The sequence below is a fragment of the Schistocerca cancellata genome, chromosome 3 (assembly GCF_023864275.1).
Source record: "Schistocerca cancellata isolate TAMUIC-IGC-003103 chromosome 3, iqSchCanc2.1, whole genome shotgun sequence".
Lineage (NCBI taxonomy): Eukaryota > Metazoa > Arthropoda > Insecta > Orthoptera > Acrididae > Schistocerca > Schistocerca cancellata.
Genome location: NC_064628.1, coordinates 256,532,834 through 256,549,476, shown reverse-complemented (window position 1 = coordinate 256,549,476; position 16,643 = coordinate 256,532,834). Strand labels below are relative to the sequence as shown.

Genomic DNA, 16,643 nt, shown 5'->3' with positions numbered 1-16,643 from the left:
AGCAGTGGCTTCTTTCTGCTCATTTCATAACTTATATAGCCTAAAAATAATTCCTGCAGTTATCAGTTTGAGCAGTTTAGCACTAGCCATAATTTGTTGTTTGTATACTTGACAGAAGTTGTATTTGAGTATGATGTATACCTTTCTTGTTTTTACAGATAAAGGTTCTGAAAACTTCATCTGAATCTGCTGAGATTTGTTTCAGTGATATTGATTCTCCATTCAATTTCTCACTATTGTCAAAAAGTCCATGTAAGCTATAGCATTGACATGTGTGTTCATCAGTATACTGACATTAGTTTAACCAGTGCCCTGGGTCTAAATGGCTGTTTGTACAGTTTCTGTTGAAACCAAGTTAAGAGCTTTCTCAGAATCTTTGAATGAATGTCATTCAAAGTTCTAATTAAAACAGAGATTTTGCTATAACTTTGTTCTCAACTTGCGAACAGTCTGCTTCTAATGCCTGCTTGTTTCTTTGGCTGATTTCTTATGAGGTAGAATATGTACTGCATTGTTCCAGTGTAGGTAGTTACAACTAAGAATTTTGGTGGGTAGATTTGGGATTGAGTCACCCTGATGGAGCAAATGGGGTCCCCACATAACTGCTTCAGCAATCATCATCTTAAATACATAAATTGCCTTTATTAAAGTCAAATGAGTTTTAAAAGCAATCAATAGTAAAATTGACTGAGCATACTTTAAGAAAATGAATTTTAAACAGCTGCTACTAATTATGAACCACTAGCAACGTTTTTTTTTTAGCTCAATGATCTTTAAACAGCTGCCATTAATTATAAACCCACTGTTACTCAGTAGACAGGAAAGATACAAAATTTTAAAAACAATTAACAGTCACTGAATAAGTGGCTACAGTTATCCAAAATTCACTGATCAGATTTATGCAAATAATTTTTAAACAGTTGCTATTAATAATGAGCCCATTTTCATTCAGTGGACAACAAAATATGGAATTTTAAAAACAATTAACAGTCACTGATTAGGCAGCTACAGCTAGCCAAAATTCACTGATCAGTTTTTAACCAAATGACTTTTAATAAACAGCTGCTATTAATTATGAGTGGTGGTTGCATGAACATCACCAGGAGGGGAGGGGCGAGAAGTAAGGACATCCATGGGAGTTACTTAACTTGGACAGGATGTCTGCCATCCTCCCACTCCTTAAGCCTGCAAGAGACCGGACTGCTTTCACTACCATCAAACTTATCTCCAAGTTGCTGATGTGTTTTCCAAAATATCATGCCCACGCATAGAAACCACTTCGCAGGGCAGGCAACAATAGACTGTCAAAACCTGGCTCAGTGCATCCACAGAATTCTATTCATTCACTCATGTACCATCCAGAACTCCAAACCTCTCACACCCCTGGCCAACTTTATCTGCATTACACACACCCTCTGTCCAAAGCCTTCCTGCTTCATGGCTTTCTCCCCACTGATAGTGCCACCAGTGTACCTCCAAAGTTATCCTGACAAAGATCATCAATAAGGGGCAAAATTGATAAAAGACGAGCATGCACAGCTCAGCCTCCCCACTGATAACTCAAAGATGCCCCAACAGGGTTTGACACCAACCTGACACATATGTTAGAGATTTTTCCATTCAATTGATTATGGACCAAGATATTAAGTGGATTCAGAAATCTTAAAATTTTACAGGGGCCTATAAAACAGTCAACCAGTTTATTAGGAAGGGTTGGCTCAGCCTTGACTCCGGCATTAAACCTATGCACAAATACAGGGCCTCCGACCTTCCCCTTGTAATCACACCTCCCACAATTGTATCTACATATCTACATACCTGACTCCTATGTGCAAGCTCTCCCAGTTATGTTGGATGGCTTGGGGGGGGGGGGGGGGGGGGACTTTCTCAGGGAGCAGCCTGTCAGTGGTCCAAAAATTATTCAAGGGAGATTTAATTGGATAGGCCAGGATTAATGAGGCTGGAGTGACCTTGATGGCCTCATGCTAAAAAGCATTAAAAGCAAGATTTAACGACATGATAGAAAGATCCCAGCATTTTTGGGATCTAGCATGAAATATTATCAAGGTGGCCTTCAAATTCCCATTCATGTGCTCAGCAAAGTATGGCTGGGGGGTAGTAAGGAGTATCAACATCTCTGGAATTCTCTAGACGTAAATGCCAGAGCATTATCACTTACTAGGGTGCTCAGTGGTCCAAATATGGCAAGGATTTGGTAAGATGCTGTACAGAATGGCTACTAGTGACCCTGTGGCTGGGAATTATCCAGCTAAAAATAGGAAAACCCATCCCACCACTACCAAGACGTAAAAAATTCCCCCTGACCAAGTACATGGAAGTGGTTCTACATAGCCCACAAAGAGATAGCTCATGAGCCTGCTATCAAGAGTAGACTCGAGGAAACCCTTGCATGCATTAGAATTAGGCTTCCCTTGTTTATATAACTGACAACACCCCACTAACTGACGTATACCTTACATTTAGAAGGTCAAAACACATGTCTAATTTTGGTCAAGATCTTATGGAAACCTAGATGACGATGCAGTATGGAGCTGTGAAAATACCCAAAGACATTGAGAACCAATACCTGAGGCAAACAAATTTTGAATGTGTGGTAGCCCTTCCCCATTTGACACACAATAACTTTATAAAGAACATATTTAACCATGTGCTTGCCATTTAAAAGCCTGTTTTGTATTTGGAAAATATAAGACTCTTCTTCCTCCCTCCTCTTGAGAATGCAAAAGAGCTAAACAAAACGTGGAGATGTGGACTGCCCAATGCGCAACTCTACCAGTTTTTCTGAGGTGGGCCAATATCCAATTCAAGGCCTGATTATCAGTCTCGAGCACAAATTCCCTATGCTCTAGGTAGAACTTAAATTTCTCCAAGGTGAAGCTTCCCACTTATACATTAAATATAAGCCGCATGATGTGTAGGTGATGGGATGCGACTGCCCCCGATGTTTCTGGAGAAACCCCGTTGCTACCCCAGAATTGGATGTGTGCTTGCCGAAATCCAGCGTAACTAACAAAGGAGAGTTCCTAAGGGCGGCTTTAATTGCCTCAAAGGAAGCCTGATGACTCTTTCCCCCAAAGGAAGGTCTTGCCTTTCTAGCATAAGTTATTCAAGGGGACCACCAGTTGGGTGAAATTAGCAACTAACTTCTGAAAGGAATTAGCCATCCCAATAAATCACATAAAATACTTTTGTGTGTGTGTGTGTGTGTGTGTGTGTGTGTGTGTGTGTGTGTGTGCGCGCGTGTGCGTGTGCGTGTGCGCGTGCGCGCGCCTATCCTTTTTTCCCCCTAAGGTAAGTCTTTCTGCTCCCGGGATTGGAATGACTCCTTACCCTCTCCCTTAAAACCCACATCCTTTTGTCTTTCTTTCTCCTTCCCTCTTTCCTGACGAAGCAACCGTTCATTGCGAAAGCTTTAATTTTGTGTGTATGTTTGTGTGTCTATCGACCTGCCAGCGCTTTTGTTTGGCAAGTCTCATCATCTTCGTTTTTAGATATACATAAAATACTTTGATGATTTTACTGCATTCTATAATCCAGGCAACTTCCAGAAGACACCCATGTTCAAACTGTTGCCACAGTAATAAAAAATATGTTTGGGTAATGATTATAGATGTGTGTTTTCCATACTGATGCACATATGACTGTACTAACGCAGCTCACCTGATAAAAATGAAAATATCATTTTTATTTATTTCTTCCTTATCAGCATTTCTCTATGAAAATGTCTGCATAGCTGTCTGCAACATTAACTGTAAGCAAATGGTGAGAAGTGGTAAGTTTAAATATTACTTTATTGATCTGTATCTCTGGGACTTCAAACAAATATTTTTTAATTTTGTCTCTGCTTTTTTCAAAAACCAACTGACACCAAACACACTGCATACATTTTCCTCTGAATATCACAAGTCAATTACTGCACATATTTACCAGCTCAATAAAAACTCATAGTCAATTATAAAATTAATAATTAAAAAGAAATAGACATTTGGCAGTCTTACATAATACAGACATGTTTGTCCAATTGTGCTGACTTCTTGTTTGTCACATACAGTGACAAAAAAATCACAGTGTTTATTTAGTACATTCCCATGCAGTAATGTGATGAAAAAATGAAAGCGATATATTTAAGAACATGATACAAATGTCACAGACATAGGACTGTGTAAATTATAGATGCTAAACTTAAAATACTTGTGTTTCCTTTTTTTCTGGCAGGCACAACTGGTAGCATTAACTATATCAATAACCAGAGTCTGATAAAATACAAATTTCAAAAAATACTAAAGCACCACAGAATTTCTTGCATAATATATAGCTCTGCTTTTAAGATAATGAAGAATAGCTCATTAAAATATGTGACTCTTTTTCATACACTACTATTTCACTTTCCAAAGTGAAAGGTGTCTAAAGCCATTGTCTTTTTTTCTTCGAAGACCTCAGCTGTTAGTACACAACAAAACAACAACATGATATAAAAATACAAAAATTACAACCAAAAATTTAAAACTGAAAATTAACACTACACAGAATATTTACAGTCAACTCACTTGTTTAAACAGGTTGTGGAACAGGGAAATGTTACAGTTGTTTTAGAAAGGGAGAAGCTGACTGAACTTTCAGATTAATAAGGTTGTCCTGTATGCCTTTTGTTGTAACCCATGAATTCGTTTCTCCAAACAACGACACTTCGAAATATGGGAATTCAACATTTTTGTGTTTATTATGTGTCTAAGCTAACTCAGTGAATAAATGAACATTCATCTTCTATCTCATACATCATAAAACAAAGAATATGTCAATTAACCTTTCAAAACTGAGATAAAACAAACAGAAGTTATTAAAGAAGTTTGTGAGAACATTACCTGCACGACACGGAGTTCAAGAGACCATATTTCCTCTATCATAAAAGTTAATCTATTGTATTATTGTACCAACTATCCAAAAATACTGTCAAAAACATAAATATCAGCAATTACAATTTCTTATAAGTACAATTACACTGTCTATATACACACAGGAACAAAGTATCAAAGCACCAGCTTTTATGAAGAACACTTCAGTATAAGATACATTTTCTGCTGTCCATTTAAAATCTAATCTCAAACAGCACAATAACCACATCAGCAAAACACTGGATGATTTTCAGTTCACTGGTACTGGCACTTCTTTTATGTGTTACAATATAAATAAATATTTTAGGTATAACACGCAGTTTCAGCACAAGAAAATATTTCCAGCATATATACTCCCAAAACTAGTACAGGATTACCTGCAAGATTGGAATGCTTGGCAGGTGGGAGGATATAGTGTTTAATGTTGTTATATACACTAAGTATGTCAATTAACTATTCTTGTGACCTAGTATGAAATGCTTACGAGATTCAAAAACAGTCATTCTTTAAGTAAAATACCTTAATTCACTTTCATGGTCCTCAAAATATCAATACTTGAGACTAAATTACAAATACTGTGCGTTTATAGCCAAGAGGCAGCTATAAGTTGCAGATATATAAAAATAACAGCAAAGTGTACAATCTGAACTGAGTTTTGTCACAGCTTTGTTCACACAATTGTGTCTACCATTGTGTATGGAAGTTTAACGATCATTCTGCTCAATTTGGCATTCTACTTTCGTCAGTTTGTTGTCATACATTAGAATCTCCAAGTACACTAGATCGTTGGGATGAAGACAGTAAGCCAGTTCTCGAGTCACCAGTAATTTCAAGCAGTAACGTCTCATTGTCTAAAGAACCTGGATGTTGTGCACTAACTGACCTTGCCAACCTTTGTATCAGCTTTTCTTTGCGTTCTTTTTGTCGAGTTTGTTTCAGGCGTGTAAACTCGTCATCCTCTGAACTATTTGTACTAGAACCACCAATGCTCACATCATCACCATCTGCTTGAGATGTCCTTCCTCCAAAGAAGCTCGTGCTATCTCCTTGTGATGCAGGCTGACTAGTGAAGCGATCTACTCTTCCTCCTGGCCCAATCTTTGAGGAATCCCCATATCCCGGTGCACTCTTCACAGACATAATTTCTGTGTATGTTGTGCTTGAAGGAGCAGGTGAAACAGCAGCAGCTGGCATAACCACAGCTGATGCAGGAGCTGATGATGACAGTGGTGTAATGTTGAGATGTGGACCACTAGCCTGTATTGAAAACAAAGATATGACAATGATGCATTGTGAGCCATAGCTAAGTAAACTAGTTATTAAAATTAAATGAATAGCGATAAACTGCAGTTACAGCATAAAATGTAACAGTATGCAAATAATAAACTTTTCACTTTGAATGGTGCTTTGTTTTTACATTACTGGATGAACGAGCAAAATATTTTTGATGATAATATTCACTCCATTCAGCATCATGAATAAATTTAATGACAGCTGTTTCTCTTTCCTCAAAGTAATATATTATGAATGTTTTTTTTATTGTTTCTGTTCTGCACTATGCATTTATCTGAATTGAAGATGATTTTATTAATAGAGGGGTTGCACAAGTCATTGAAAATCTGCAATATTCATATATAATGTTCAAATTTCATCGAGTGTACTGTGGTTTTTCTGGCAATACTTAATCATTTTTATATTTTTTGTTGCCCTAACCATTATGGAAGTGAAGTGTGGGTGATGAAAAGTATAGACAAGAAGAGAGAAGTAGTTTTTGACATGTGTCACAGAGAAATACTGAGAATTAGTTTGACAGTCAGATAGCTAATGAAGCAGCACTAAATTGAATTGGGGAAAAATGCTTTGTGGCACAACCTGAATAAAACAAGGAATGTGATAGGGCATTTGGTAATGAAGGAACATATCGAGGGGGGAGGAGTGGTGGAATAAAAATTGCAGTGAAAGGAAAAGGCTTGAATACAATAAACAGGTTCCAATGGATGTAGGTAGCAGTAATTATGCAGAGACAAGAGACTTGCACATGATGAATTAGTGTTGCATGTAAACAGTTTTATGGCCGAAGATGAAAGCCATTACATAAATTTTTGTTTTTGAAGTTACTTAATTTAGTTACCTTTTAAGTAATGTTTTAAAACATTATTTAACTGGTCACTAATAAAAAATATTTTCAAGTTGGTGTACAGAGTTATAAATAGTTACTTAAAATTAACGTTTGGCTGTGCATAAATTTTAGCTCAGTCACATATCTATTTATTGATTTTTTGTTACTACTGTACTTGATAACAAAGTCTTACCTGCCACAACTAACTTCTAACTATTTCACAGGCCACTTATTGAAAGATTCGCTCTTATCTGGCAAAATCTTTATTGGTATACAAATGCCAGTGCAACTTTGTTCCTCTACACATGGTGCAGAATTAGTAAGTAAATCATACTGTAAAATTAATACACTTCAGGGTGAAGCTCCCCATGTAACCGAACAAAGAATCTAAATAGTGTTGAACAGAGATCATACTTTATTTCATTACCTGCTTTGTAAATACTGCAAGTAAAAATATCCTCTCTATAACCTACCTGTACACTATGAGGAACCGCAACTGGTGCTGATGGTGGTGGAGGCCCTGGGAAGTGAGGCACACCACTTGCAAAAATTGTGCGAACATTTGGCCTCAAGTCCGGTGGCCTCATTGAAGTTACTGTTGACTGTTCATCCACTTCTTCTATGACTTGGTCTGCTATTCGCATACTCCCTCCCCCAGCAAATGGAGGTTTCAAACTAGCAGCACTATTGCTTTTCGGCATTCTTGAACCTGAACACAAAAAAGGCAATAATAATAATAATAATAATAATTTCTTATGAAGTGAAAGGTAACGATTATATCATCGTAATCATGATCAAAAATGTTGCATATATCTAGAAGGAAAAGAAGCATAATCTAAAGTATCCCTAAAAAGGAAAATGATGACCTTGTGATTAGTGGTGAATCATCATTTTACTTGCTGTACCCAAAGTCCTTGAAAACATTGTCCATGGTCAACGGACTGAATACTTGTGACAAATCCAGCTTACGAGACCAGTATCACTAGTTTCGTAAATGCCGTAACACAAAAGCACTAATTACAGTTAAGTTATTACATGAAATGTACTATAGAGAACAATGGCAATACACTTTGGGAAAGCATTTTATATGTCAATTTTGTAGTTTTGTAGTTTGAAGGTTACTTGAGGAACAGACAGCAGCATGTTCAAAAGTTGTCCTGGAAGCAAAAAAGAATTGATTTTAAGATTTAAATTGATAATGAGGTCATGGACCAAGGAAGGCTATGGAATGAAACTGACCATGTCCTTTTCAAAGGAACTATCATGGCAGCTACTTTAATCAATTTTGGGATGGTTAATATAATACGGATTGCTGGACAGGTGTCTGAGCCACCATTCTCCCAAATGCAAGTCCGGTCTCTTACTACTTTGATCACTCCCTGGGTGCCAATCCTCTCAGGAATGACAGCAGTGAGTCCCGGGTTCACTTCTGTTCTCATTGTGTACCTGGAACTTCATATCAATTGCATCCTTCAGTAAATATGATAGTATGCCAATGATCTCCAGCTTTATTTAAGTGCCAAGCCTAAAAATATCAACACTGCTTTTGTGCAGATGAATGATGATGTGTCTTCTCTGTTTAGATGAGTGTAAAATATGGAACTTAAATTATTTGCAGTGAAAACTCATGTCATGTTACTATCCCATCAGAAAATAATTAGTCCCAAATTCTGCAAATAATTGTCACCTAGTTTTCTCAACAAATTTCAATATTGTATCAGAAAATAATCAAAGGCTTGGATGTAACTTTTGAGGAGTACTTTAACTGGGCAGAGAATGCTGTAGGAAGACCTTCAGTTCCCCAATTGCCCTCCAGAAGTTTCAGAATGTACATCCACAGGTTGTGAAATAAAAACTAGTGCATACACTCATTCTGCTAAACCTCCACTATTGTGATGTAATTCAAGATGGCACAAGCAGTGAAAACTGTAGACAGTTTGAACTAACCATGAAAGCTCTTATACCTTACCTCTGAAACTATGTCCATTTGATCATGACAGTGTATCATATTCCTAAGTTAGCTGGCTGCAACCAGACAAATTACATGTTCCTTAAAGTGCCTGCTCCCCTAGTACCTCGTATCACAGATCAAATACTTATCATCCCATCATAATCACAACACTAGACTTCACTTATCTGTATTCTATCTACCTCTCCATTGATAATGTCTGCCTCTAACAAGTTACATTGCACACAATTCAGTATCGCAATGAATTAAAGAAGAATCAGAAGCACTTCCTTTTCTCAACTAAAAAACAGGGGCTGAGAAGAGGAGTGGGGAGCTGTATGGCTATTTCTCTCTTACAAAAGGTAAAGCAAATACTCTTCCCTTTACACCTCATGTCAGTTACACTACTTTCTCTTTTCATTTCTGTCACTCACTGAAATTCCTTGCCTGTTATCTTCATTAATTTTGTTCTATCAAGTTCTTCTGTTCCTCCCTTTGCTCCTCCTAATGTACGACAAATGATCAAAAAACAAAGGGAATTTTTATTTTTCTTAAAGAATCTTTATTTATTTGTCAATATCAACTTTGTCCACTTCAAAATAATTCCTCTTAGGTACAATACAGTTGCGCCAGAACTTTTTCCAATCTTGAATCACTTTTGGAATTTAGTTTCCATTATGGAGATCAGCTCCTTCAGCAATTCTATTTTTATCTCATCAATGGTGTCAAAACGATGTCCTTTCACAGTTCTCTTCAGCCTCAGGTATAGAAAGAAGTCCTTAGCAGCCATATCTGCTGAATATGGTGGCTGAGGCAACATAATGATTTTGTTTTTTGCCAAATAATCATGAACAAGCACTGTGGTGTGAGCAGGAGCGGGAGCATTATCGTGATGCAATTTGTGGTTTTGCCATAATTATGGGTATTTTTCCTCGGATTGCTTCACAGAATTGGCAGTTAACTTCCTGGTTGCTTTCTTTATTGACCATATTGCCATAAGACAGGATCTCATGATGCACTATCCCATTGTAATCAAAGAAAACTGTGAGAAGAACCTTCACATTTGATCGAACTTGTCAAATTTTTTTGGTCTTGGCTTTTCCATCAGTTTCCATTGGGATGACTGTACCTTTGTTTCGGTGTCATACCCATACATCCACATTTCATTACCTGTTCTAACATCCTTTAGGAATTCTGGACCATTGTTGAATTCATTCGGAAATTCCTGAGTGATGTCTATGCGACATTGTTTCTGGTCAACATTCAACAATTTTAGAAAAATCTTTGCTGCTACATGTTTCATAACCAACCATCTGAAAAAAACTGCATAGCATGAGCCAAAGTATATGCTGACAGCAGCAGCAACCTCTCTGATAGCGATTTGGTGATTTTCCAAAACCATTTTATTTACTTCTTCCATACTGTCATCACTAATTGATGTGCTACAATGGCTATGGTGGTCATCGTCGTCATTATCATCTTGATGCTCTTTGAAACATTTATATCACTCATAAAGTCTTGTCTTACTCACAGCAGGTTCATCAAAAGCCACAGCCAATGTTTCAAATTCAGTGCTGCACTTTATTCCATTTTCTTCAAGCAAAATTTAATGCAAATTCATTGCTCTACCTTTTCTGATAGTAAGAATTTGCTGAATACTCTAAACCATGCTCAACCCTTTAGACTATCAACAATTAACTAAATTTTCAAAGCAGCTGAAAACACATACATCAGGAACATGTATACCAGCAGGATAATCTTTTTTCCCTTTTCTTTTTGTTTTTTAATTGAATGTATAAAGCCTGCAAAATTAAAAAATTCCTATTACTGTTTGGTCACACCTCTTATATCATTACCAGGGCCCACTGTTGTAATCTGCTTGCCTTTATTTATATTACTCTACTTTTCACACTTTTTGTAATTTTTTTTTTAATAGCTAGTACTGTTTCCACTGTATTACAAAGATCTCGAAGAGTTGGATTCGCTATAAGTGCCTTCATGAATTTGATATAAAATATGAAGAATACCTAGTTAGATAGGAGAGAGAGTTTCATGGTCCAAATCTTCCCAGAATAAATAAATGATAAGAAATGAATGAAAAAGTCTGTAAATCTTAAAACTTCTTTCACTTATTATAAATGCATCACAAATTATCAATGACATTTTTAACAAGGAAATTTTTAATTTTACACCATCTAATTTGTTCAGTTACAATTCACAGTTTAATTGAAAACTTTGGTTTACAATCCAAAACTGAAATTGTTTGTTGTTGGGAATGTGAATGGTCCTGGTGCATTAATACAGTGTGTCCTTTCTGTGAAACAGGCTTCTCTGGAACTTTATCTCAGTAAGGATACATAATTGAAGTAGTGAAGAAATGATGAGTTAATCGAAGTGATTGAACAATTTAGGTGTTACAGGCAGTAATTTTTTCTGTTAAGAGTGCTCTACTGATGGATGACAAAGGTCATTTGAGATAACAGATTAGGAGAAACTATCTCGACGATTCCTCCTCTCCCACAAAACTACCCCTCTGCAATTTTTTTCTCTACACTGATTCAGTTGAAAAAAAGTACATTTGTGAATTTAAGTAACACCACATAAATATTTCAGTCACAAAATAAAAACAGGAAAGATTCATCATATTACATCAATTGGCCCTTAATCACTTGATAAAGGGATATTCAAAAGGAACCAAACATTCATCACGTAAGATAACATATTTACTTGCTGATACATTTAAAAACAAAACAAATAAATAATTAATGATATGATTATAATAGAGGGAAACATTCCATGTGGGAAAAATACATCTAAAAACACAGATGATGTAACTTACCAAATGAAAGCGTTGGTATGTTGATAGAGACACAAACACACACACAAAATTCAAGCTTTCGCAACCCACTGTTGCTTCATCAGGAAAGAGGGAAGGAGAGGGAAAGACTAATGGATGTGGGTTTTAAGGGAAAGGGTAAGGAGTCATTCCAATCCCGGGGGCGGAAAGACTTACCTTAGGGGGAAAGGAAAAAAAGGACAGGTATACACTCGCGCACACACACACATATCCATCTTCCCGTTACCCACCAGGCCTCAACCACCCCTAATTTCAAGTTGCCGCAGCTCATACCTCACCTGTCATTCAACAACATCTTTGCCTCTGTACTTCTGCCTCAACTGACATCTCTGCCCAAACACTTTGCCTTTACATATGTCTGCTTGTGTCTGTATATGTGTGGATGGGTATATGTATGTGTGTGTGTGTGTGTGTGTGTGTGTGTGTGTGTGTGTGTGTGTGTGTGCGCGCGCACGAGTGTATACCTGTCCTTTTTCCCCCCTAAGGTAAGTCTTTCCGCTCCTGCAATTGGAATGACTCCTTACCCTTTCCCTTAAAACCCACATCCTTTCGTCTTTACCTCTCCTTCCCTCTTTCCTGATGAAGCAACCGTGGGTTGCGAAAGCTTGAATTTTGTGTGTGTGTGTGTGTTTGTGTTTGTTTGTGTCTCTATCGACATACCAACACTTTCATTTGGTAAGTTACATCATCTTTGTTTTTACAAATAAATAATTAAGTATTTAGCCACAAAAGATTTCCTCCTATGCTGAAAAATATCAAATATGAAGTGGCAGTAAGGGATGTGTTGGGCAGACAGATATTTTGTACTACACTTTCTTTCATTACTTGTGAGATGTAAAACACACACACACACACACACACACACACACACACACACACACACACACATTAATGTGTTTCATCCACTCTACAATGCTTGCATGCTATAGAATTCTAAATATGAAGACAGCAATGAAACCAACATACCAGCAGAGTTGCCAGCACTACCATCTGGAATATTGGCAGGGACAGTTGTGGTAGTGACAGCTGATCCAGTGCCACTGCCATCACGTGAAAACAGTCTCCTGAGAACAGATGTCACAGAGCCCACACGGTGAATGGAACTCGCCAGACTTCCAACGTTGGTGTTTATGCTCGATGCTGAACCCGCAGAGGTCATTCGTTCACGAGTACTAACACGACTCAGGCTCCGTTTTCCACCGGCAATAAAATGAATACCACTATGGGTGTCATCAAACTGTAAAGGTGAAATGATAAACATTTATTCCATACCAAAGTGAATTTAAAATAAATAATAATATTATTTAAACTTACATATTCAACAACAAATTTATTGTTCAAATTTATAGATTAATACAAGATACACAACAAATTTATTTCTACCAGCCTATTCAGACCATTACTTACAATTGTTTCAAAAAACATGCATGCACAATACAACCACATGCACTGTTAATGGCCTTGGCATGCTGACCAAAAGTGGTTCAGACATTGCTGATCAAGTCTGTAGCACCCTTCCTGAAGTCAAAGTGTGTGAGTAGGGTTCCTACTATGGTAGACCACAAGTTTCAACTGGTCTCTAGTTTGCTGCATTGGATTCATGCCAGCTGATACTGCAAGGTGCTCCTTTCGATTCACCACAGATTCCTTGAGGTAGGCATCAAAAAGGCAGGTTGGCTGGACAAGAAGTTTGAGGATCCTGTCCCAGTGCTGCACAGTCCTCAAATTACTCTGAAGAGTGATAGGTATCCAACAACTGTACATGACACCAGCCCACACCAAGACTGACCCACCTCCCTGCCTTAAAACAGGACAGCACACCTAGGAAGTGCAATAATACCTGGCTACTGCCACACTCATATGGCATTAGGCAAATCCTACAGGGAAACCCATGCTGCTGATGTAGATCTGTTCCCAGTATTCCCTTGTCCTCCTTATCCACCCTCCACAGTGTTAGGAGGTTCATACTGTTGTTCTTAATGGACGTCTGAAGGCCAAATTTGTCATATGGAGACAGTTGTGTACTGTCCAAGAAGGCACCAAGCAGTTTTTTTGCATTCTCATCAATGCACCTATAAGCCATAATTTGTAGGTAAATGTCATCAGCTGGTGCTGATGATCACAAATAACAAATAAAAGGCAGATTTTCAATATTTTAAGTTGCAGGCTATGGGTTGAATGTTTGAATCACATCACTGAGGTGCACCGCAATTTGATGGGCCACGTCCTACGCTGACAACCCTCTGTTATATAAACAGACAATGTACACCAGTGTGTACAGCAGTATTGTTCCATTCATGGGTGATGACATAGTGGTCTCTACTGGACTGCAGTGAGAATTTTAGCTTACTTTTACTTCTGTTAAACAAAAGTCATTAGTCATTTGCTGAGGTCAAAGGAGCGACAGAGTACTATGGGGAGAGCGGGCAGGGGGCAGTAGCACAGTGCAAGTCTTAAGTGCTACGAAAAACTATTTTTTTAACTTTTCATTAGATTCCTAAAAAGCTAACATCTACAAATGACAGATACAGAAAAAAGTAATTAACTTAAAAGATTAAGTTTCAATGAAGAGTGGCTGTCATAACAAGGGAATATTGCTAACCATAGCAAAAAATATATATTAAATGAGGCAGACAAGAGGGACAAGGAAAGAAAATTACAATCTCTCACATGTAATAACACAAAAATTTGTTTCATCAACAAAAACCTTGAAAAATTATGAAACACACGCAAGGATTACTCACATTATGGTCTCCCCCATCCTCTGGCTTTGCCAGTAACGGTTCTGCCATAGATTTTGGCACTTCAATGTTGGCTGTTGATGGCTGAGGATGTTGTTCTCTGAATGGCTCTGATGCTATTGTGTATGGCAGCTGGGCTGGAAATACCTCATCCCAATACTGATCTCTGATCAGCTCTGGATGCTCATGATGCATTTCATCAACTATTAGGTAGGACACCTGTTGAAAAACACATTAATCATAGCGCAAAGAAGAGAGTATGGTTCCTGCTGTACATAATCTAGTTGCCAAAACTGATAACTTCCCAATGTTAGTAGAATTATTCTCTCTCTCTCTCTCTCTCTCTCTCTCTCTCTCTCTCTCTCTCTCTCTCTCGGGCTGCGTTCTGCAGGTTGATTGGGTTGAGTAATTGTATCATATGGGCTAGTGGAGAAAGGATGCGAGGGCTGGTTGGCGGAATGGGGCTGATAGCTTAGATGGACATGGACAGATGCGTGGGGCAAGTGCGCAAGAGGAAGGGGCAGCCTGTGCATGGAATAAGTGTGTGATACATGGGCACCAGCACCAGTTAATTCACACAGTGCAAGAGTGGACTGAGAAGGGGTGACTTCACTGAGGAAGAGGATGTGGGTGCGGGCTGAGAGAAGTTATAGTCCTGGTGCAGGATGGAGGTGTGTGTGTGTGGGGGGCAGCGGGGCTAGTGGAGGCAGAGGTCAGGAGGATAACAGAAACTCCTATCCCATGTAGTTGAGAGTAACTTTTATCTGGTGGTTGTATACCATCTCTGCTGCAATTTCTGCACAGCATTTTATATGGGCATTACTACCAACAAGCTGTCCACCTAACCAAATGGCCACTGCCAAACTGTGACCAAGAACAAATTTGTAGGGGGTCAATAGAAGGAACTGCTAGTCCTGAATCTGGTAAGTTATAGTCTCATCACCTTATCTTGAATGCAACACATACTGATAAGTAATCAACATATATCAACAGAAATAACTGTTCTGTGTAAATTGTTTTGTGTTATGGTATTTATGTTCTTTTCTTTGCATTAAAAAAAAAATGTAATTCCTCTTCACAACCGACTTTGTGCACTGCAGGAACTCAACCTGTGCCGTTGGCACAGGTGTCACATTCTTTTCCCGTATACCTGCTCCCCATCTCTCCTGCTTTCTTAAGCTGTTGTATCTACTGGTTCCCTCCCAGCACTCAGCCACCCTTCCCGAATCTTCCATCCAGCTCCCTCCCTTCCTCTCCTCCTCACCCCCTCCACATGACTACAGTTTACCTGTGGTTGTGTGTGTGTGGGGGGGGGGGGGGGGGCAGGCATGCGCTATTATTATGGTTAGCAAGTTTTCAGTTCTGTTTTTTATGCCTTCCTTGCTTTGACTATGTGCAGAAAGAGAGAGCAAACTGAAGAAAAATCCAGCGCTAATGATGGGAAGGGAAAAGTAACTTTTGAGGAGGTGGGTGTGGGTATTTCAAGTACATACAGAATGTAGGACATAATTGCAGGTATAATAATCAGAGAGCTATTAATGCTAAATTGTACAGGTCAGTACAAAAGGGGAGGTGGATGGGGGGGGGGGGGAGAGAGAGGAGGAGGGAAGATTTAAATTCTTTTCAGGAAAAAAAAAAAAAAAAAAAAAATTATTTACTTCACAAACACAAGTAAGAGCTTTCACATTTAAAAGTCAATTAAATTGTGTAGCATTCAATCAGGGTTCAGTTGGGTGCAGAATCCAACAACTTTCTCCCATTGTATCAGGTAGAGGAAGGGAACCTTCAACCAGAATGATTAGATTACAATCCTTCCAAATTGTGTAGAAGCTCTAGCTACTTTGCATAGTGACTATATGAGGGCAAGGTGAAAATTGTGTCATGTGCACAGAGGTAACATTGACACTGATAAAGAAAATTGTTACATGGGTACATATTGTACAGTAACCTAAGTCATGTAACAACGCAATTTATGGGACAGTTTTGTTTATACAGCCTTTTAAAGTACTGTAGCTGTGTTGTATGTGTTTCTTTCAAAAACTTTCATAAACTGAAACACAGTGCT

General features: G+C 38.2%; 1 protein-coding gene across 4 annotated transcripts in view; it reads right to left on the bottom strand.

Annotated features, from left to right (window-relative positions):
• Positions 1-4,118: 4,118 nt before the first annotated feature.
• LOC126174904 (bestrophin-2-like) overlaps positions 4,119-16,643 on the bottom strand; it is a 481,716-nt gene continuing 469,191 nt past the window's right edge. For all 4 annotated transcript variants that reach the window (XM_049921337.1, XM_049921335.1, XM_049921334.1 and 1 more), the window contains 4 exons: positions 14,582-14,797; positions 12,804-13,074; positions 7,506-7,741; positions 4,119-6,170 (listed from right to left, as the gene is read on the bottom strand). In XM_049921337.1, the coding sequence (XP_049777294.1) occupies positions 5,667-6,170; positions 7,506-7,741; positions 12,804-13,074; positions 14,582-14,797 (1,227 nt within the window). In that variant the 3' untranslated portion in view covers positions 4,119-5,666. The remainder of the gene's footprint in view (positions 6,171-7,505; positions 7,742-12,803; positions 13,075-14,581; positions 14,798-16,643) is intronic.